We start from the raw sequence: 18,814 nt of genomic DNA, 5'->3' as shown, positions 1-18,814 counted from the left end.
TGGAAAATTTCACAATTCGAGCTTAACATATATAATTGGTTAACTATTAAATTGATCATCAATGTTTTTATAAAATAATAATGGAAACTAAATGAAAAACATTATTTTTGTTGTATATATGATTTAATTTTCACAGAGATTGGTATGTATGAAACCTTTAAAACTGTGTTATGAGCTTATTTTTTTTTTCATTTTATTTATTTATCATAACTTTTTTACCAAATTTTCCAAATATTTTACTAAAAAGATAAAATAAATTTAAACAATCATAAATATTTCTAATATCATGTTTAATAATATTATTCCTTACTCTTGATAAAAACAAAAATAATAGAGTGTTTAAAATGTGACAAACTAGTTTTTAGTTTTAAAATCATGATGATGTTAATAGTCTCTAAGTCTCTTAAATTATCAGTACCTAATACGCCTGTCGTATTGCTTTGTAATGCCTATTTATATTATATCATGGTAACTTTGGTTTATTATAGCAGGTAATTCGTATGAGATATTACAAGATTAACATAAGTCAAGTCTAATTTAAACCCAAAGCTTTAATTATGTGACTATGTTATCAAGATACCTACTATATTTTAATGTTTGATAACCACCCGACTAAACATTCTCTATGTGTGACACAGTCTTCTTAGTAACACTTAATTTTGTACTGCGAGTCGGTTTACCAACAATTAAGTAAGTAAATTGGGACACTGGGCTCAATTTACCAAACTCGCATATATCAAAGCTATGGATTCGAACCAAACCAAACTGACTATGTCTTTAATTATTAATAATGTACATTTTAATAATTTAAAATGATTAATGAAACTCGCATATTACATTCTTATACTTAATATCCATAAATATATTATTGTATACACAATGTAACATCATATTCTAGGAAACTGATGCTACACAATTGATATGCTATCGTATGCTATATAATAATTAATAAGTCATAACTTATAACAATTCTTCTCCAAGTTTGAAACTATAATAGTTAAGAATTATAACTTTTAAATTATTATACTAATACAAATCAGATTTGCTTTTTCCATATTTATTACTTTTCATCCCAATACCATTTAAAATGTTTATCTGTTCTTACTTTTAATATAAATATTAAATTCCACCCAACTGTAATTTTAGTCTTAGTTTTAACTAATAGTCAAATCATAACTCAAACGCTCTAAATAGTTTTTTTTTCTGTTATTTCTATAATTAAAAACTTTAAAACAACAATTTAAGTACATTATTTAAAAACTTATTAAAAATTAAAATATTTTAAACCAAAATGACACAATTTACATAATTTACTTTTCAACGGTGTAAACAAAATCTTTTATTTTAAACTATATTGTGTTAAAATAAAAAATGCTATAAATATTTTAAAATTAATTAGTAAAAGACACAATATTTTTGAAATAGCACCTTTGATTCTGATCTTACGAAATATATGTAGTATAAATTATGTTATTTATAAGTGACACACGAGCTTTGTTTTATAGGATAATAAAAACGTAGTTTGGGTGGTAATATAGGAGCATCGATTTTTCTAACTTTCGTTATAATATTACCAGCAATATAGATACTAAGAGGTGTAAATAGTAATATGAAAAAAAATTGTTGTTAAATTTTTTTTATGCTTTAGTACTTTATATAATCATTTTTAGGAGACTATGAATTACCCGATGGAGCACGGTTGACATTAGATATTTTGGACACATCAGGAGCTTATCAATTTCCAGCTATGCGAGAGTTATCTATATCAACTGCTGACGCATTTCTGTTAGTCTTTTGTGTAGACAGAGAAGATACATGGGATCAAGTTAAACACTTTAAAGAACAAGTAAATTTGAAAACATATTTTTAAAACCATAATTTAATTTGGTAGGTTTTTAATCAATATTATATATTGTTTTCATTAGATAATTGAAAGAAGAGGACCAAAAATTCCAATAGTCATTGTAGGCAACAAGTGTGAACTATCTGAACGATTTTTACCAGTGGAAATTACTGAAGCAATATCCAAATATGATTGGGAATGTGGCTATATGGAATGCTCAGCCAAAGAGAATAGAAATATAGTACAGGTATTCAAGGAACTCTTAGCTCAGGCAAAGGTATATAAAAAATCTAGTTAAGATATACGATTGTATTATAAGTGTTGAAAACTAATTTTGTCTTGAATAAAAATTCTTATTGCCCTTTTTTATTATTTTAAGTTAGGATGCTTAATGACTCCGCATCACTTTTACAGTATGTAATTAACAGTACAGAAGTTGGTATCATTTAAATGATTATAAGTGGTTGACTTAAATATAAAACTATAAAGCATATCTACTATACAAAAGTTCTAATAGTATGATGAAAACTATTTTTGTGTATGTAACAATACTTAAAAAATAGAAATCATCATTTTAATAACACCCCTACTTCCTTTATGTCCATCAACTTAAAATTTAGCTAATATAAATATTAAATTTTAGTATGAAAAAAAAAATTGACAGTTAAAACAAAATACAGTATTTCATGCTTATCGAAAATGAGTATCTAAGTTAATCACAAAACTACTTACATAAATAACATAATACACTTAAATATGAAAATATTGAAAAAAATCAGAAAATTTTCAATTGTTGAACAAAGAAAGTCAATAATAAACAAGTATAGTGTAAAGCTTTTAAAATGCAACTATCAGAAAATATTTCAATTTATAAAATGTTATTAAAATATTCATTATACTGTAAATTATATAAGAATTAATAAGGTAAATAATAGATGGTTGTAAATTAAAGTTTATTTAAATATATTAACTAATGTTGTGTAGCTATCAATAAAATACTTTTTTTTAAATAATTGTAATTACTTATGCAGTTATGAATATATCTTAAAATCATAGAAAATCAATACATTATGTATTTAGTATACGTATAAAGACTGAATTGTTCACATTACCGATAACATACACCAAATTAAATAATTATTTCAAGTTGAATAATTTTCATATTGTTATTAGTAAGTATATAACCATCTATCTTATGGTAATACGAAAACCTTATATATAGTTATAAGTTCCAAAAAATGTATATAATTTGTGAATTATAGAACTATACTACATCATTATAGTGTTCGTCAATATCGTTTAATTATTGTTATTCATATTTTTTTTACTTTACAAGTTACACATTATTTGATAAATAAATACTACCTATACTATTTTTAAATCAAGAAAATTAAATATTTTAATCTTTATAAAAATATTTTTCAATTTTTTAACATTATAATAATTATCAATGACTATACAGAAATACCTATTATGCATTTATTCCTATAATCATAGAACTAAATAATAGAGAACACAAATTAAAATAAAATAACACATTTATTATATATATATAATATTAAAACTGAATAAATGATTTACGTTGTAATTGATTAAAATTAAATCTTTGATGTTTTTAGGTTCAATATAATTTGAGCCCAGCTGTAAGGCGCAGACGTATGTCCTTACCAAATTACGTGGATAACAGTTCAGGATCCACCAAAGGACGTTACATGCTCAAAAGAAATTCCTGCACAGTGGCCTAATACAGAAGATCTATGATAATATTCAATTAAAAAATAATAATAATCTTATTTTGATTATTTTAGGCGCTGGTGTGAACAATAAATAAATAACATAATTTATTTTGTTCTTGTAAATGATATACATAATATCAAATGAACACTCAAGATTCAAAAATATCTTGAGGCGTAATATAATGATGCGTAAAATTATCTTTAAGAAATTTTAGCTTCGTACAATATAAATGATTTTCATACAAAGATTATACGATTGGTTATAATAATAGTTCAATACTATTTTAAAAACACATCATTATGATTTGTTGTACTCAAACAACTTAAAAATAATATATTTTATTTTATTTTTGCTTAAAATGAACAACGCGGTTAAGTCTACACGAAACGGGCCACAACTACGTATGCACGGGTATATAGTGTTTACAGAGATTTAATCATTTTGACGCGGATACGACATGTAATAGCACAATAATTATTATCATTAATCTTTGTACCGACCATTTTTGTAGGTGTTTTTATTTATCCAAACACTTCAAACTCATTCGAAATTAACTTTACTGTACTGAGAAATTGATGAATATGATCTAAATTCTTTGATAAACAAATTATTCAAATATGCTTTTAAATGCAAAATGTCAAAATATGCAAAATCAAATTTTAATCATAGCTTCTTAGAGTCATGAAACATTTTTTACAACTTTTCTTAGTAAGTAATTATTGAAAGAAGATTCACTTTCCACCATTAGTAATGATTACTAATTATCCTAATTTTAATATAAATGTTTTAATTTTTATTTTTCATGACATTTGTATAGTTTAATACTAAAATAGCTATAATTTCATACCTAACAAATTATAAGCATTATCACGAAAAATGTACAAGTACGAGTATATTTAAACAAAATTAAATCTGTAGATAACTTGTAATATTAAGTACACTACTAATTTAAAATTCAGTTAAATCAGTGATTTTGTCTTTCGCAATAAAATTAAAAATCTATTAAAAATACTATGTGTTTATTTGAGATTAAGTAAAACAAAATTATTCAGCTTCGATAAAAAGTGACTTTTGTTTTTCATTTGATCTACTATTACAAAATTAAAAAAATAATTTATTTTCACTTAATAATATTTTGAAAATAATTGGTAATTAAATGTGATTTCATTATACATTTTTATATATTTGTATTGCTTGTTTTAGCACATTTTAATAAAATCGAAGAGGTACTTAGTAGGTAGGTGCTTTTATACTAAATTAATTTACTATAGTATAAAGATCATATCCTTATGTACCGGTAATAATATTAATAATTATTTTACATATTTATCGTTGGACATTGAGACTATTATAGGGTTAGGTTAGTTAATCATTATAGACTTGAATATTTAAATACAGATTTGGCAATTATTATTTTTAAAGCTTTATTGAAAACCCGAAATACATTTTTTTATTTAATATAATAAGTTTATAAATGCTTAGGTATAATTTATTGAATAAGTAGATTAAATATTATTTTTATGTATATACATAAATACATATTTATATTACATTCACCAATGAGTTTAGATTGCAAATTGTAGTTTTAAAATAATAAATAATATTGATGTTTTAGGTACAAAATAAAGTATACTATGTGTAAGTCTCATTATATATTAATTTATTTGATACCTATGACCAGTTATAATAATTATTCAATTTATATTAACAAAATGTATTCTTTTTATAGTTACAATTTTTAAATATATTTATACATTTTCAAACTTACATTTCCATCAGACAATATTTTATACAAATAATTTAGAACATTTGTTCTAACTGATATATCCCTATAGGTACAAGTTTTATAAACATTCCTATATGACCATATTATACGTTTGTTAAATATTTACCCATGTATAATGTTTAAGATTAAAGTATTATGTTATATTTTAAGAATATATAGGTATATAATAAGAAATAAGAATATTTTGATATCATGCATGAGTTGTTTGAACTTTTTAATATTAACTATAACAACAGTGTCACACAATGTATCATTGCGATTTAATTAAATAGTTTACGATTGAATTAAGATTATATTAGAAAAAAAAATATTTTACTTTGTATTAAGGAAAATATTATGTACTCCAAATAGTTATTGTGACTATAATCAATAGTCATACCAAAAATTAGTTTTAGTTTAACAACATAAAATGTAATATTATTATTACTAAAATACTGTAAACGATTTATCAATTGAATTATAAAATAACCATTTTATAAATTATATAACATAACAATATATGCATATTATGCAAAATACTATAATAAATTTCGTGTGGATCTAATAAAAATATTACTTTTTTTTTTTTTACACAAAGTAAAATATGTGAAATATGGTTACCGGATACACGTAATTTAATGTAAATATAATAGATCTACATTATATAATGTGATATATTTGACAAAATTATGATGTATAATACAATATATCGATAATAATCTAAAATCAGCTATGAAAATGTTTCACAAGGCTATAATCCAACATGGCAGTTACAAAAAGCCATCACCGGATGGCGTATAAGGCATCCACCTCAAGAACTGATAGCCACAAAAGACGTGTCATTAATTATAAATACTATGATGATAATGTATTTTTGAGTATACATTTTTTGAAAAATATTCAAATAGAAACAACTTATGAAGATGATGTGATCAAAATAAATGATGAAATTATTAATATAATACTGTATCTGAATTGAAGTGGTCATAATTAACACTTTTTCAAAAAGATATACATTAATTAAAACACTACAGTCTTATATTTATAACAGATAAACCTAATAAATTAGCCACTATTAGGTTTTAAATTTAAACAAAATAACACGCCATATATAAACTGCTACAATACGCCTTACACTGCAATGTACGCGAAAATTGTACTTGAAGCGACCGCATAGCTTATCATAAGGACATAAGATAATAAATTATCCAATATTAAATTATATAAAATTAGCAGGGACTGTCATAAAATAAAATCGTATCTTTTACAAATATTAAAAAATAGTAATATACCACGCATTGTTTAATTTATTGCAAATTATGCGATCCGCATTTAGTATTATAATGTGTAGTTTGGTAATATACGAGTACAATGGATGGTTATAATATTTAGAAAAATATATTATGTTAATTAATGGACAAAACTAAAGCTCGAGTCAAAAGACAGACCTACTAAAGCCAAATTATGGTATTAACATGGAACATTTTTATGATAGAGTTATTGTGTACAGCAAAGGTTCTTAACTATATGAGATACAAACACATGAAGAGATGCAATGTTAATAATGATACTGTACTTATACACTAATTACTAAATATACGCTATTGCAAAGTGTTGTTTCATTTATTCAAAGGAAAAGGGATTATTTTTTTTATTTTTGAGGATCTATGGACTATGAATTAAAAAAGTTTGGGAACCGCTGGTTTACAGTAAAGTCGAAAGTAAGATAGAAGACTTTATTAAATTACCTATATTATATTTTGTTGTATATTGAAGACAGTCATCGATTTAATATAATTGTATACATGTATGTATATATAATATAGATGGGAATATTTTTAGTAATTAAAATATTAATATAGGTTAGGTCTGTGAAGTAAGATGTGCTGAGGTGACATAAATTGTACTATGTGTGTATAACACAGGGAAGCAAGGACAAGGAGTCCTGTTGTCGTCGAGAAATTCGATGGAAATGTAGGTACGACGATTGAACGCAACGCAAGAAGCACAGCCCAAGTACGGGCTAAGAGTGATTTTCAGTGATTGTTTTATAATTAAATATAAAAGTGTTAATTAATTTTAAATTAAGCAACTATGGATTTTTTAAATTTTATAGAAATTGTCCATATTATATAAGGTACTAAATATTATTATATCTAAATGCGTTTGAAATTAAATTACAATATATAATGCATTTAAAATCGTAACCTTTATACATGAGAAATGAAAATGAAATTTACATTAAAATGGATTTAAGCTGGAATGATCACGCCGAAACGTCCGAGTTTTTCCGAACGAAGGAAATTAATACTACCTGCTATAATACTATAATATAGTAATATATATTACATTTCCCTCCATTATATCTCATATTTGCTTATTCCTTTCAAACAGTTACTATATAATAGCAACCAACAGGCATATATCAATGAAGCTGACAACTATCGTTTACGAGCTATTTTTTGTTAAGATTTGGTCCTCAAACCCACGTACAGTACGTTCCTGATCGCATATTGTATGATAGTATGAATAAATATTTTATACATCCTATTCGTACATTTTGTTAGCCTCAGCGTGAGCTATATATGTATATAAAACGTATATTATATTTATGTAATATATCTATGTATTAGTTAAATAGGAATTCAATCAATTTTTGTTATTTCTGTTTGTAATTTTGATTTTATGACTCTGTTTTTGTACTATTAGGTAAGTCATCGTCAATTTATATTTTTCTGTGTATGAATTTTCCATTTGTTAAGATTTTCAATTGAAATAATAATTGACTAAATTATTGTTCAAATGTCATCTATATTTATAAATTATATATTGTTAAGCATTAGTGAAACCTAAGTATAGAAACTAAAGACAAAACTATACCATAAATCATCTTGGAATAATCGAATATGTCACACACAACTGCATATTTATAACATACAATTATCTTATAAACAAAAACGACTAACTCATATGTGAGTCATACAGAGTGGATTACATGATCATCAAGTATATCATAGAAGAAAGCAGAAAATATAAATGTATGTGAATCAAACTTCATAAAATCGCATACAACATCAATTAGATTTGAAAATCGAAGCACTACGATTAAAACTGCCATCAAAATAAATAACTATTAACATCACAAAATTCTTAAAAGAAATAAAATTATACAACTCAATTTACGTAAAGCATATAAATACATTGTAAACAATAGAATACAACTTCCTGTGTAAATACAAGACTTTTAACTCACTACACATCTATTATTCATTCCTTGTCTATATCTTGTACATTAGGTTGCCTACTTTCAATCTCCGTCATAGGAACATTGGGTCACTTGGCCTAGTATGTATAGGCGCGGTTTTCTTAAGTACTTTTTCATCGATCAATCTTTGAATTAGTCCTTCATCGGACTAATTTACTATGCTATTTTTTAAGGTAATAACAAATTATTGTGGTATAAAGTGATAGGCTGAAAAATTCTATTAATTAAAAAGTTAAAATGTCTATCTATGAAGTGTATTTCAATTTTAGATTGTAAATCGTATTTTTTATCAATTTAAATATGGAAATCAAACAGTTGAAATATGAATATCAATTTTTAGACTGTAATATTAAATAAACCTATATAGTATACAGTAAAAATATTCTTTGATTTACTAAACACGTTCCACCCCTATTTTTCTTTACTTATATATTTGAGGTAACAGCACCCTTGAAATGTAATGTAACAATAAATACTGATTTTTGGAATTTTAAGTATACTTAATGACTTAATCAAATATAAAAAAAATTCTTATTTTTTTTTTTTTATACCATTTTTAGGAATTTCCTATGTATGATGATATCAAATTATTTTTTTCAAACGAAAATTAAATACCTTTGATGATATATCCAAATCGACATTCAAACAAATTGTTTTTGAGATATTTAATTTAGTGTAAGTACCTAATAAGAATAATAGGTTTGGAGGCAATGGTTACTTAAAAATGAGTTATCAAAATTTTATATTCTGTAAAAATAAATACTGGATTCAATATTACATCTATATTTTAACTTTGCAAATCCATTTTTAAGATCTATTATTTTTAGTATATATACATAATAACTCAGTGACTATAATGCGATCCATAATAGCTGCTAATACTCGTACATTTTACAAGCACTTTACACCGATTCTAACTTATTCACAATATTCGTAAACGGCACAAAGTAGGACAGAGATCACATCGCGTACGATGTACCGTTGAATGCAAAGGTCATACTCTCTCTCGTCTGTTTCATCGTACTATGAACATCATCGATCTTTTATTCCTTTTATTTTATTTTTTTTAAACGTGATTTTATGCTAGGTACGAACGAAAACCACCGCACCATCCATTAATCACAAATTAATATAAATATACGAATATTAACCACTAATCATTCAAACTTCAAATAGAAAAATGCATTTCGTCTTATTCAGAGTCATGTCGTACAGGGGGCAAGGAAGCCTGTGCCCCGGGCACACATTTTAAGGGTGCACTAAAAAATTCATTCATTGTATTATCAATTGGGGAAGTGGTGACGGCCATACATGAATTATCTACCAATCCAACTTTTGGTGACGTGGTAACTACAGTAGAAAGTATATTTAAACAACTTGATTTTCGATTTGTTTATTTTTTTAATCATGTGGGATAAAATATTGAATCAAATTTTTCGCATGAAAATTATTGCTAAGTTCAAAAATTACCATAATTCAAGTGTAAAAATGTTAAATTCATTAAGCATTTTTCTTCAAGAAATGCGTGATAATGGAACTGAACAAATTAAAATTGAAGCAATAAGCATTTGTGAAAAAGTTGATACAAAATTTGAATTCAAAATAAAAATAAAAAAATAAATGGAGAAAGCTCATCATGTGAAGATTTTTCCGTAGATGAATTATTAATAATGAAATACTAGGTACAAAGTTCTTAATAATACGATGGCTGAAATGAAGTGGCGTTTTGAAACAATATCTATTATTATTGATGATTTTGAATTCCTTTCTGGCCATTTACCATCATAACACTATAGTTGAAATATTGAAGAAATATGCAGCTGACAGCAATACAATTTGATAAAGATGTAGACTCAGAAATAATTAACGAAATAGAATTTTTTAAATATCAAACAAAAGAAATATTATAAGATGTACAAAATGCAACTATTTTTTAAATATTTTAAATGCAATAAAATCTTATGAACTTGATTCAACTGGTCCAAACTTAAAATTGCATGTAAATTGTATCTTATCATGTCTGTTACTGTCGCATCCGGAGAATGTTCTTTTAATAAATTAAAATTAATTAAAAAATACTTACGATCAACCATGTCCCAAGAACTAACTCGGCAATACTATCAATTGAAAATAAAATAATAAACAATATCGATTTTGAAGACGTTATAAAAGATTTTGCTTCAATTAAATCAAGGAAGAGATTAAATTTTGAATTATATATTATAATCATACTTAAATAACGTTTACTTAAGAACAAATATTAATTTGTATTATACTCGTATAATTACAGTATTATACCATTTACTTATATCTAAGGGATTATATTATTTTCACAAAAATGTTTTAAAATATATAATAAAATATCAATACAATAATACCAAAAAAAGTAAAAAAGGAAAAGATTAAATAATAAATTAATTGAGAGGGCCGTGAATATTTTTAATTTTAGTCCGGGTGCCAAATTGTGACGGCACGGCTCTGGTCTTATTCGCCATCTTCTACATCAGTGCTTCTCAAACATTTTTGTCATGAGCCCACCTAAATTTAATGTGAAACTATCAAAGCCCCCTTAATCAAAATTACTAATTATTTTTTCTTAATTATATTATACAAAAATATATATTTCATGGTGTGCACCAGTCATATAGCAACAGCCCCCTAGGTGACAACTACTCCTTCAAAATTTTTGATATCATCAAAAATCTACTTAATGATTCACAGTAAAGTATATTGCTTATCATTTGAAAAGATAAGTTTATATATATTTAGGTCATTTCTTCAATGATATGAAAAATATAAGTATTTGAAAACACAGAACTATAAGTAGGTAAAAATTCCAAAAATCAAAATCTTAACAAACGTATTCAAGGAAAAAATGGAGGTGAACATGTTAAGTGAATTGCCTTGTACAAGGAATATTAACAATTCAAGATTAAAAATATTTGGAATAGAGATTATAGAGAGGGTTTAATTTTTTAACTATAAACTTATAAAATCAAATACATTTGTTAGTTGGCTAACAAGTTGGCTTAGGGTCAAGGTCGTCTGTGGAAAATATTTCAGGAAAGATAACAAAAAAACATTGATATAATATATTAAATACTCTAATATTTAATACAACGTAATTTATATTTTTATTACCTATATTTTACTCATCAAAAAGCGGTAAAGCCACCTGTGGATGACCGTACGTAAGATTGCTATGCCAAGTTAGCCCATTTCTATTCCATGCCGGTCGTCCGTTATCAGTCAGTCAAATGTAAACATATTCATATTTTCAATAACAATAATTCTAATAACATACCCAACTGTTCGGTATTTTACAAATTTTTTTTTTTTTTTGTCATGGCGAATAGAGGGGATAAGCAGCATTTGAACGATCAATTATTAATATTTTTTTTTCTCTATTTTGTTGTCTACGGTCAGACCGTTCCGAGTACGTGTGGTGCCACAATACGAGTTTTTATCAATAAATAGTTTTCTATGAAGGTTAGTTGCTTTTCGCGTACATATTATGTTTGGTAGTGGTGGTGGAACCTGATAAACTTGTATGCGTTCAGTTCTTCAGTTTTCAGTTTTCACGATTGGACAAAACGCAACAGCTGAAATTAGTAGACCGTTAGTCTCGACTAGTTATTCGTTAGTTTCGTCAGAGTTATGGGTCACCACCACTACCGTTGTAGTGTAATGTATTAGCCAGTCACATAACCAACTCCAATCTTCGTAATTATTATTACACAAATTACGTATGTCTGTCTGTTCAGTACAGTGAGTACCAACCGCTAGTAGTTCTCTCGTAGTTTAAATATTAGTTAACTTTTTTAAAACTTATTTGTCTTATTTGATTACCAAACATTATTGTTTATTTAAATATACATTTCTTTTTCATGGCCTCATATTCAAGAATATCCTAGTTTCTCATTTTGTGTAAAAAATGGCTCCAGTTTTGAGCAAATATGTATCTCAAAAAAATGCTATAATCGGCAGTGCCGTTGCTGGAGTGCCTTTATTATATTATCTGTTAAAGAAATATGCTCTGAAGAACAAAAAGACTGTCAAGAGGTAAATATTTTAGTTTCTAAAATAATTTGTACGACATCAGTGTACCTAGATATTTTTTGTAACTATACGTTTATATTTTTTGATATATACCTATTTTTATAGGAGAGCTCCAGAGAATGACATAAAATACCTCATAGTTGATGTAAGTTCAAATATTATTTATAATAACAATTTTAGCATAAATCTAAGTAGTTTGAAAATCAAAATAATTTACTACTAAGACTATATTCTAAGATTTTTCTTAAATTTCATTAAATTATTTTTGATAACAATATTAATATTATTTTCATTTTCTTACAAACAAGGTTTATTAGTACTTTCAAATATTTATAAAAATACATATAATTTATAAAATGATAAAATACCTATTTTAAATGTTTAATTTTTAAAATAACTAAACATAGTTAAAAGTAAAAAAGTTATTCCCCTATAAATATTTTTTGACTCGTACACATAAATTTTATGAAATTAACATAACCTATTCTAGAAATAGAACAGTTAAAATAATTAGTTTTAAATATTTTTACAAGTGGTGTTTCAAATGTTAATTTATTCACATTTCATTGGATCGACTAATATATTGAATTCATTAGAAAGGAAACATTAAGGTCATTGTATAGTATTTTAAATTTAGATGAAGTGGTGCTTCGCATGGATAACCCTTGTTAGTATGGTTCTTTTTATAATAAATTTAAAATGATAATTATTAACAAAGAACTATTTATTCAAATTCAATATTCATACATCTTTTTAGGAAAGCTATTCTTCTTTAGAGTATCTAATTAAAAAATATGTCGCCATTTAAAAACCAAAAGCTTAAATTAGTTTTACAATCAAACAAAATAAAAAGTCTAAAACCGCATGTAGGTTTACCTTTTTTAAATGTATCAAATGTTGTTGGATAGGTATTTGGTGTAGAGTATTCATAATACATGTTCGAATTTTGATATGTAACATTTTCTGAAAAATTATCTACAAATTAATTTACCGTATGAAAGGGGGGTTTTTATTTAAAAAATAGAAAAGTTTGTATCTCCACTAGACAATTCTTAAGAAGCAAGTTGTCCTAGTACTTATATAAATCAAAACTCTAATTTTAGACTAATTTCACTTTATATAACCAATTTTTAGTCTAGAAATTCTTAACAATTTAAAAAAAAAATCAGATTTTGAATAACTGATTAAAAAAAGAGCATATACATTTTTAATGAATTGTCCTATAAATTATATTATATTTAGGTATGTAAAACCACCTCAATTTGCTACTGTTTCATATTAGTATTAACATTAAAATATACACTATATAGATAATTAATAGCTAATATAATGTTATGAATTAAGAATAATATATACTCTTAAACAATATATACATAAGCTAATTAAATAACATTTACACATCGTTAAATTAAAATTATGGATAAAGTAAACATTTAGTCAATTAGTTAAATTATTATTCAATTTTTCCTTCTTTGTTAACCTAGCTTCATTATGTTCTTACTGTCTATCTTAGAATTTCCACGAGTATAAGATACTAGATAGGATGAACTTAAATATTGTTATAATATCAACTTATTTAGTCATACATTTAATGCTTATCTTCTCATTTTTTTGAATTGTTTTTGAGTATTCAAATTCCCAATAAAAATTAAAGAGCTTGAAAAAACTTACTTGTTAATCATTTACTTTATCAACGGTTATTTGAGTATTTCATTGTATATTTTTGAAATTCTGTTTTTGTATACAAATAAATTTATTTATTAGACAATCATCAAGATAATACCGTGTATTTTGATATTAATATACCTATTAACAGTTCTCTAACAGATGTAGTAAGTTGTTAATGTATTTGAAAATATTAAAAAAAGCATAAAATGTACTGATATATATTTTATATTTGTTTACTTTACCTATATTATGTTGAAATTTTTAACCACTAACACCTTGGATCATTTTAGTTATCCATATAGTTTTTTTGATAAATTGTTTTAACTAAGTAAATTTATCAATTAGGTAGTCATAAAAACATGTTTCTAATTTATATTTAAACTAAATGTATACAATAAATAATTAAAATTTTATTTTTTTAAGACATGAAGTTAGGTAAAGTTGTAGAATAAAAATCCTGCTCGAAAATAAGATATAAAGAATAAATATAATTTAAAATATCTATAAATGTTACTATATTACATTGTTGCAAATAATGTCATTGCAACACACTTACAAAAAACATTATCTTTATGTACGTTTAATTTATATACTATAAATTATGTAATATCTAATAATGTTTCTTGGTGTTTTAAAAAGCCCTAGATTTAAATTTGTCATAAATTATATATTATGAAGTATAACTATGAATACTTAAAATTTTAATATTTTATAATACCTTTATTCTCTCTAATATTCCCCCTTATTAGTTGATGAAATGCACTATCTACTAACTAAATTTTAAATAATAACTTAAATTATTTGATAACTAAATCAAAATGTTTAAAATGATCAGAAAATTTAAAAGACAATAAACGAAGAATATTTTACAAAATATGTATCATAATATTTGTAATTGTATAAAATAATATTGAACTGAACTGAAAATTATTTTTTCCAACACACTCTAACCTTTTTATTATTAATTATGCAGAAATCAGCAGAAGTGAAGAATTCAAATCGAGCACACGTCAATGGACGTTTTATTAAACAACTCTTTCATATTTTGAAAATTATTATCCCTGGCTTTACATCTCCAGAATTTGGATTCCTCTTACTTGTTGCTGCATCACTAATAGCTCGATCTTATAGTGACATATGGATGATACAGACTGGAACGGTTGTTGAAACAGCAATTATAAGTATGAATACAAAATTGTTTACCCAACAATTGTTATACTTTTTTGCTGGAATGCCAATAGTAAGTAGACTTATTTTTCTAAAATTATTACAATCAATTTATTTTAAAATAATTTATAATTAATATTAATTATTTTTTTAGATTTCTTTGGTCAATAATGTGTTAAAGGTGAGTGAGTATATATTAACCCTGACTGGGATGGTCTAATATTGTACTAATTCATAATTTTACAATTTACAGTGGAGTATTGGAGAATTGAAGCTTAGACTTAGAACTAGATTGTCACATCACTTATATGATGATTATTTAAGGTAGTTTTATAAAAACATTTTATAACAGGCAAAAAGTTATGATTATAATTTTTAGAGGATATACTTACTACAAGATAAATAATTTGGACAACCGTATATCAAATCCTGATCAATTATTAACAGCTGATGTTGATAAGTTCTGCGACATGTTCGCTGATTTATATTCCAATATCTGTAAACCATTTTTAGATATTGTGATATATGTTTACAAATTAACATCTACATTAGGATTTGAAGTAAATGCTAAAAATATGCTCCAAGTTTAATTTGAAAATGTAAGAAATAACAATTTTTTTCAGACTCCTTCTGTAATGCTGGGTTATTTGATGATATCTGGATTTGTTCTAACTTATATTCGTAGACCAACTGGTAAAATGACTGTGATGGAACAAAAATTAGAAGGTGAATACCGATATATTAACTCTAGGTTAATCACAAATTCTGAAGAAATAGCCTTTTACAATGGTAATAACAGGGAAAAGCTTACTATGTTAGCGTCGTTTAATAAACTAGTAAGTATTATGCTTGTGGTTTTTAATTGATAAAGTTTATTAATTATTTTTATGTATTTAATTCTTTAAATCATTATAATTACCTACTTTTAACATTATTTCTAATTCCTATTCAAATGTAAAATTTTGATTGATTTATTTTTTTAAATTTTTAGACAAATCACTTAAGAAAATTCCTTGAATTCAGAGTGTGCATGGGTTTTTTTGATAATATTCTTGGAAAATGTAAGTTAAATTTATTTATAATATAATAATTACAAACTGAGCAAAAATTACATTTGAAAATATTTTATGTTTTTTAGATATTGCTACAGTTGTAGGATTTTATGCTGTTAGTATACCTTTTATGAACCGTAATTCATCTTTAGCCAACCTTTCTCAAAATGAACGTTTTCGAGTTAGTATAACATAAATATTTTTAAGTATAAAATTGATACATGATAATTACATAATGCAATCAATTTTTTAAATATTATATTTTATAAAGATCAATTTTCTATTAATATCCAATATTTTAATTACAGAATTACTATACAATGGGTCGTATGTTGGTAAAATTAGCTGAAGCTATTGGTCGCTTAGTGTTAGCTGGCCGTGATATGACACGTTTAGCTGGATTCACTGCTAGAGTTACTGAAATTATGACTGTTTTAAATGATCTTAATAAAGGACACTATGTAAGGACTATGCTGACTGATAATGATGTATTGAGAGAAAAGAAGCTTGTACCAAATTCTGGTCGTATTATAACTAAAGATAATGTTATCAAGTTTGATAAGGTGCCTCTTATAACGCCTAATGGTGATATACTAGTTGAGGAGTTAACATTTGAAGTTACATCAGGCATGAATGTGCTAGTATGTGGTCCAAATGGTTGTGGAAAATCATCTTTATTCAGAATACTTGGTGAATTATGGCCTCTTTTTGGTGGAACTTTAACAAAACCTCCAAAGGGCAAACTTTTTTATATTCCACAGAAACCATATATGACATTAGGTACATTAAGGGATCAAGTTACATATCCTCATACAAAGTATGTGTAAATTAAATACTCTTATATTATACTATTATATCATTGTATTATTATAGATGAATTAGCATCAGCCATAATTATTAATAATAAATTTTATGTATATATTTAGGGAAGAAATGCAGCGTCGTAGAAAAACTGATGTAGATATTGCTAATCATTTAGAACGTGTACAATTATCGTATTTATTGCAAAGAGACCAAGGTTGGGATACTGTTGCTGATTGGATGGATGTATTGTCTGGTGGAGAAAAACAACGAATTGCCATGGCTAGATTGTTCTATCATCAACCACAATTTGCAATATTAGATGAATGTACAAGTGCAGTTAGTGTTGATGTTGAAGGTTCTATGTATCAATATTGTCGTGATGTTGGTATTTCACTTTTCACAGTCAGCCATCGCAAATCTTTATGGAAACATCACGATGTAAGTATCAATATCAAAATGTTTTTAATACTGTTTTAGGTACTTTAGACTGTTCAGTTGGTATAGTATTAATTTGTGCACTTCTTAATTACTATATTAGTAATATAAAGACATGTACTACTAAAAGATACTTATTATTACTTATATTTAAATAATAAAAATACTGATTTAAATTAATCAGTAACACAGGGCTTAAATAATAAAAATAAATACATTTCCAAGGCATTTTGGATTTACTAATGTGTTTTACTGATTAAACTATATATATATATATATCATGGGACAAAACATTAAGTTATTGAGACTATAATAACTAATTTTCTTAAAAAAAAAAACTCACCGTTAATAATAAATTAAATAATTTGCTTTTTAGGTGTTTTTCTTCTGTATATTTACGTTTGTGTGTATTTAATTCAGTTAATAATATAAATGATTGCTGTATTTTATGTTCATAAAATGATATGCCATCAGCTTATTAAATTACTTGCTAGATTTAATAAGAAATTGTATATTACTATTTAAAATTATTTACAAACTCAATATATATTACTTATTCGACTATTTATACCTCTATTCCATATAATAAAATAATATGTATTATAAAACATATGTTATCTATTAATAAAACTGAGAAGTCTATGATATAACAATAATCATTGTTATTGTGTTTTAGTATTATTTACAAATGGATGGAAGAGGATTATTCCATTTCAACAAGATTGAAGCAGACACTGATGAATTTGGTTCATGAATCTGTGGCTGATATAGTTTTAAAAATAATTATGTACATATATATTACATGCATATGTAATAATTTAGTTCAATCTTGCCTAATTTTTAAACTCGTGCCTATTTATTTTTGGTGTTAATAGATCAAAGTTTTATTTATATATTTAATAATTAAAATATTGTCAAGGTAATTTATATAGTTTTTGTAATGTTGATTTTTTTTTACCAACAAGTCGGTTTTAGAGTTATTTATTGTATTTTCATAAAAAATATGTAATTTTTATATT

General features: G+C 25.0%; 2 protein-coding genes across 5 annotated transcripts in view; both read left to right on the top strand.

Annotated features, from left to right (window-relative positions):
• Positions 1-4,243, top strand: part of LOC112597796 (GTP-binding protein Rhes-like) — a 49,066-nt gene extending 44,823 nt beyond the window's left edge. The window contains exons 3-5 of one of the 2 annotated variants that reach the window (XM_025344011.1): positions 1,671-1,846; positions 1,926-2,090; positions 3,463-4,243. In XM_025344011.1, coding sequence (XP_025199796.1) covers positions 1,671-1,846; positions 1,926-2,090; positions 3,463-3,588 — 467 coding nt within the window. In that variant the 3' untranslated portion in view covers positions 3,589-4,243. Of the gene's footprint in view, positions 1-1,670; positions 1,847-1,925; positions 2,121-3,462 lie in introns of both variants that reach the window. The other variant, XM_025344010.1, reaches the window with a different exon arrangement.
• Positions 4,244-11,936: 7,693 nt separating this feature from the next.
• LOC112597678 (ATP-binding cassette sub-family D member 3) lies at positions 11,937-18,635 on the top strand. 3 transcript variants are annotated; one of them, XM_025343838.1, is made up of 13 exons: positions 11,937-12,099; positions 12,515-12,672; positions 12,775-12,814; positions 15,311-15,577; positions 15,659-15,685; positions 15,758-15,828; positions 15,884-16,064; positions 16,128-16,340; positions 16,496-16,565; positions 16,643-16,737; positions 16,865-17,373; positions 17,483-17,798; positions 18,472-18,635. In XM_025343838.1, exons 2-13 carry the CDS (start codon positions 12,545-12,547, stop codon positions 18,547-18,549), a joined length of 1,995 nt encoding a protein of 664 aa, XP_025199623.1. In that variant the 5' UTR covers positions 11,937-12,099; positions 12,515-12,544; the 3' UTR covers positions 18,550-18,635. The 3 variants fall into 3 exon arrangements, with proteins under 3 accessions (XP_025199623.1, XP_025199621.1, XP_025199622.1); XM_025343836.1 differs by lacking the exon at positions 11,937-12,099 and adding an exon at positions 12,126-12,378; XM_025343837.1 differs by lacking the exon at positions 11,937-12,099 and having other exon boundaries at positions 12,385-12,672.
• Positions 18,636-18,814: the final 179 nt, after the last annotated feature.

The sequence above is a fragment of the Melanaphis sacchari genome, unplaced genomic scaffold (assembly GCF_002803265.2).
Source record: "Melanaphis sacchari strain LSU unplaced genomic scaffold, SCAv2.0 Contig43_pilon_pilon, whole genome shotgun sequence".
Classification (NCBI taxonomy): domain Eukaryota; kingdom Metazoa; phylum Arthropoda; class Insecta; order Hemiptera; family Aphididae; genus Melanaphis; species Melanaphis sacchari.
This window is presented reverse-complemented; position numbering and strand designations above follow the sequence as displayed.

Bases quoted from the DNA above. Each gene is read 5' to 3' on its own strand.
- LOC112597678 (XM_025343838.1), top strand. From the start codon at position 12,545: ATGGCTCCAGTTTTGAGCAAATATGTATCTCAAAAAAATGCTATAATC. The intron at 15,578-15,658 runs GTAAGTAGACTT...TTATTTTTTTAG, and splicing joins TTTTTGCTGGAATGCCAATA to ATTTCTTTGGTCAATAATGT. The intron at 15,686-15,757 runs GTGAGTGAGTAT...TACAATTTACAG, and splicing joins TGGTCAATAATGTGTTAAAG to TGGAGTATTGGAGAATTGAA.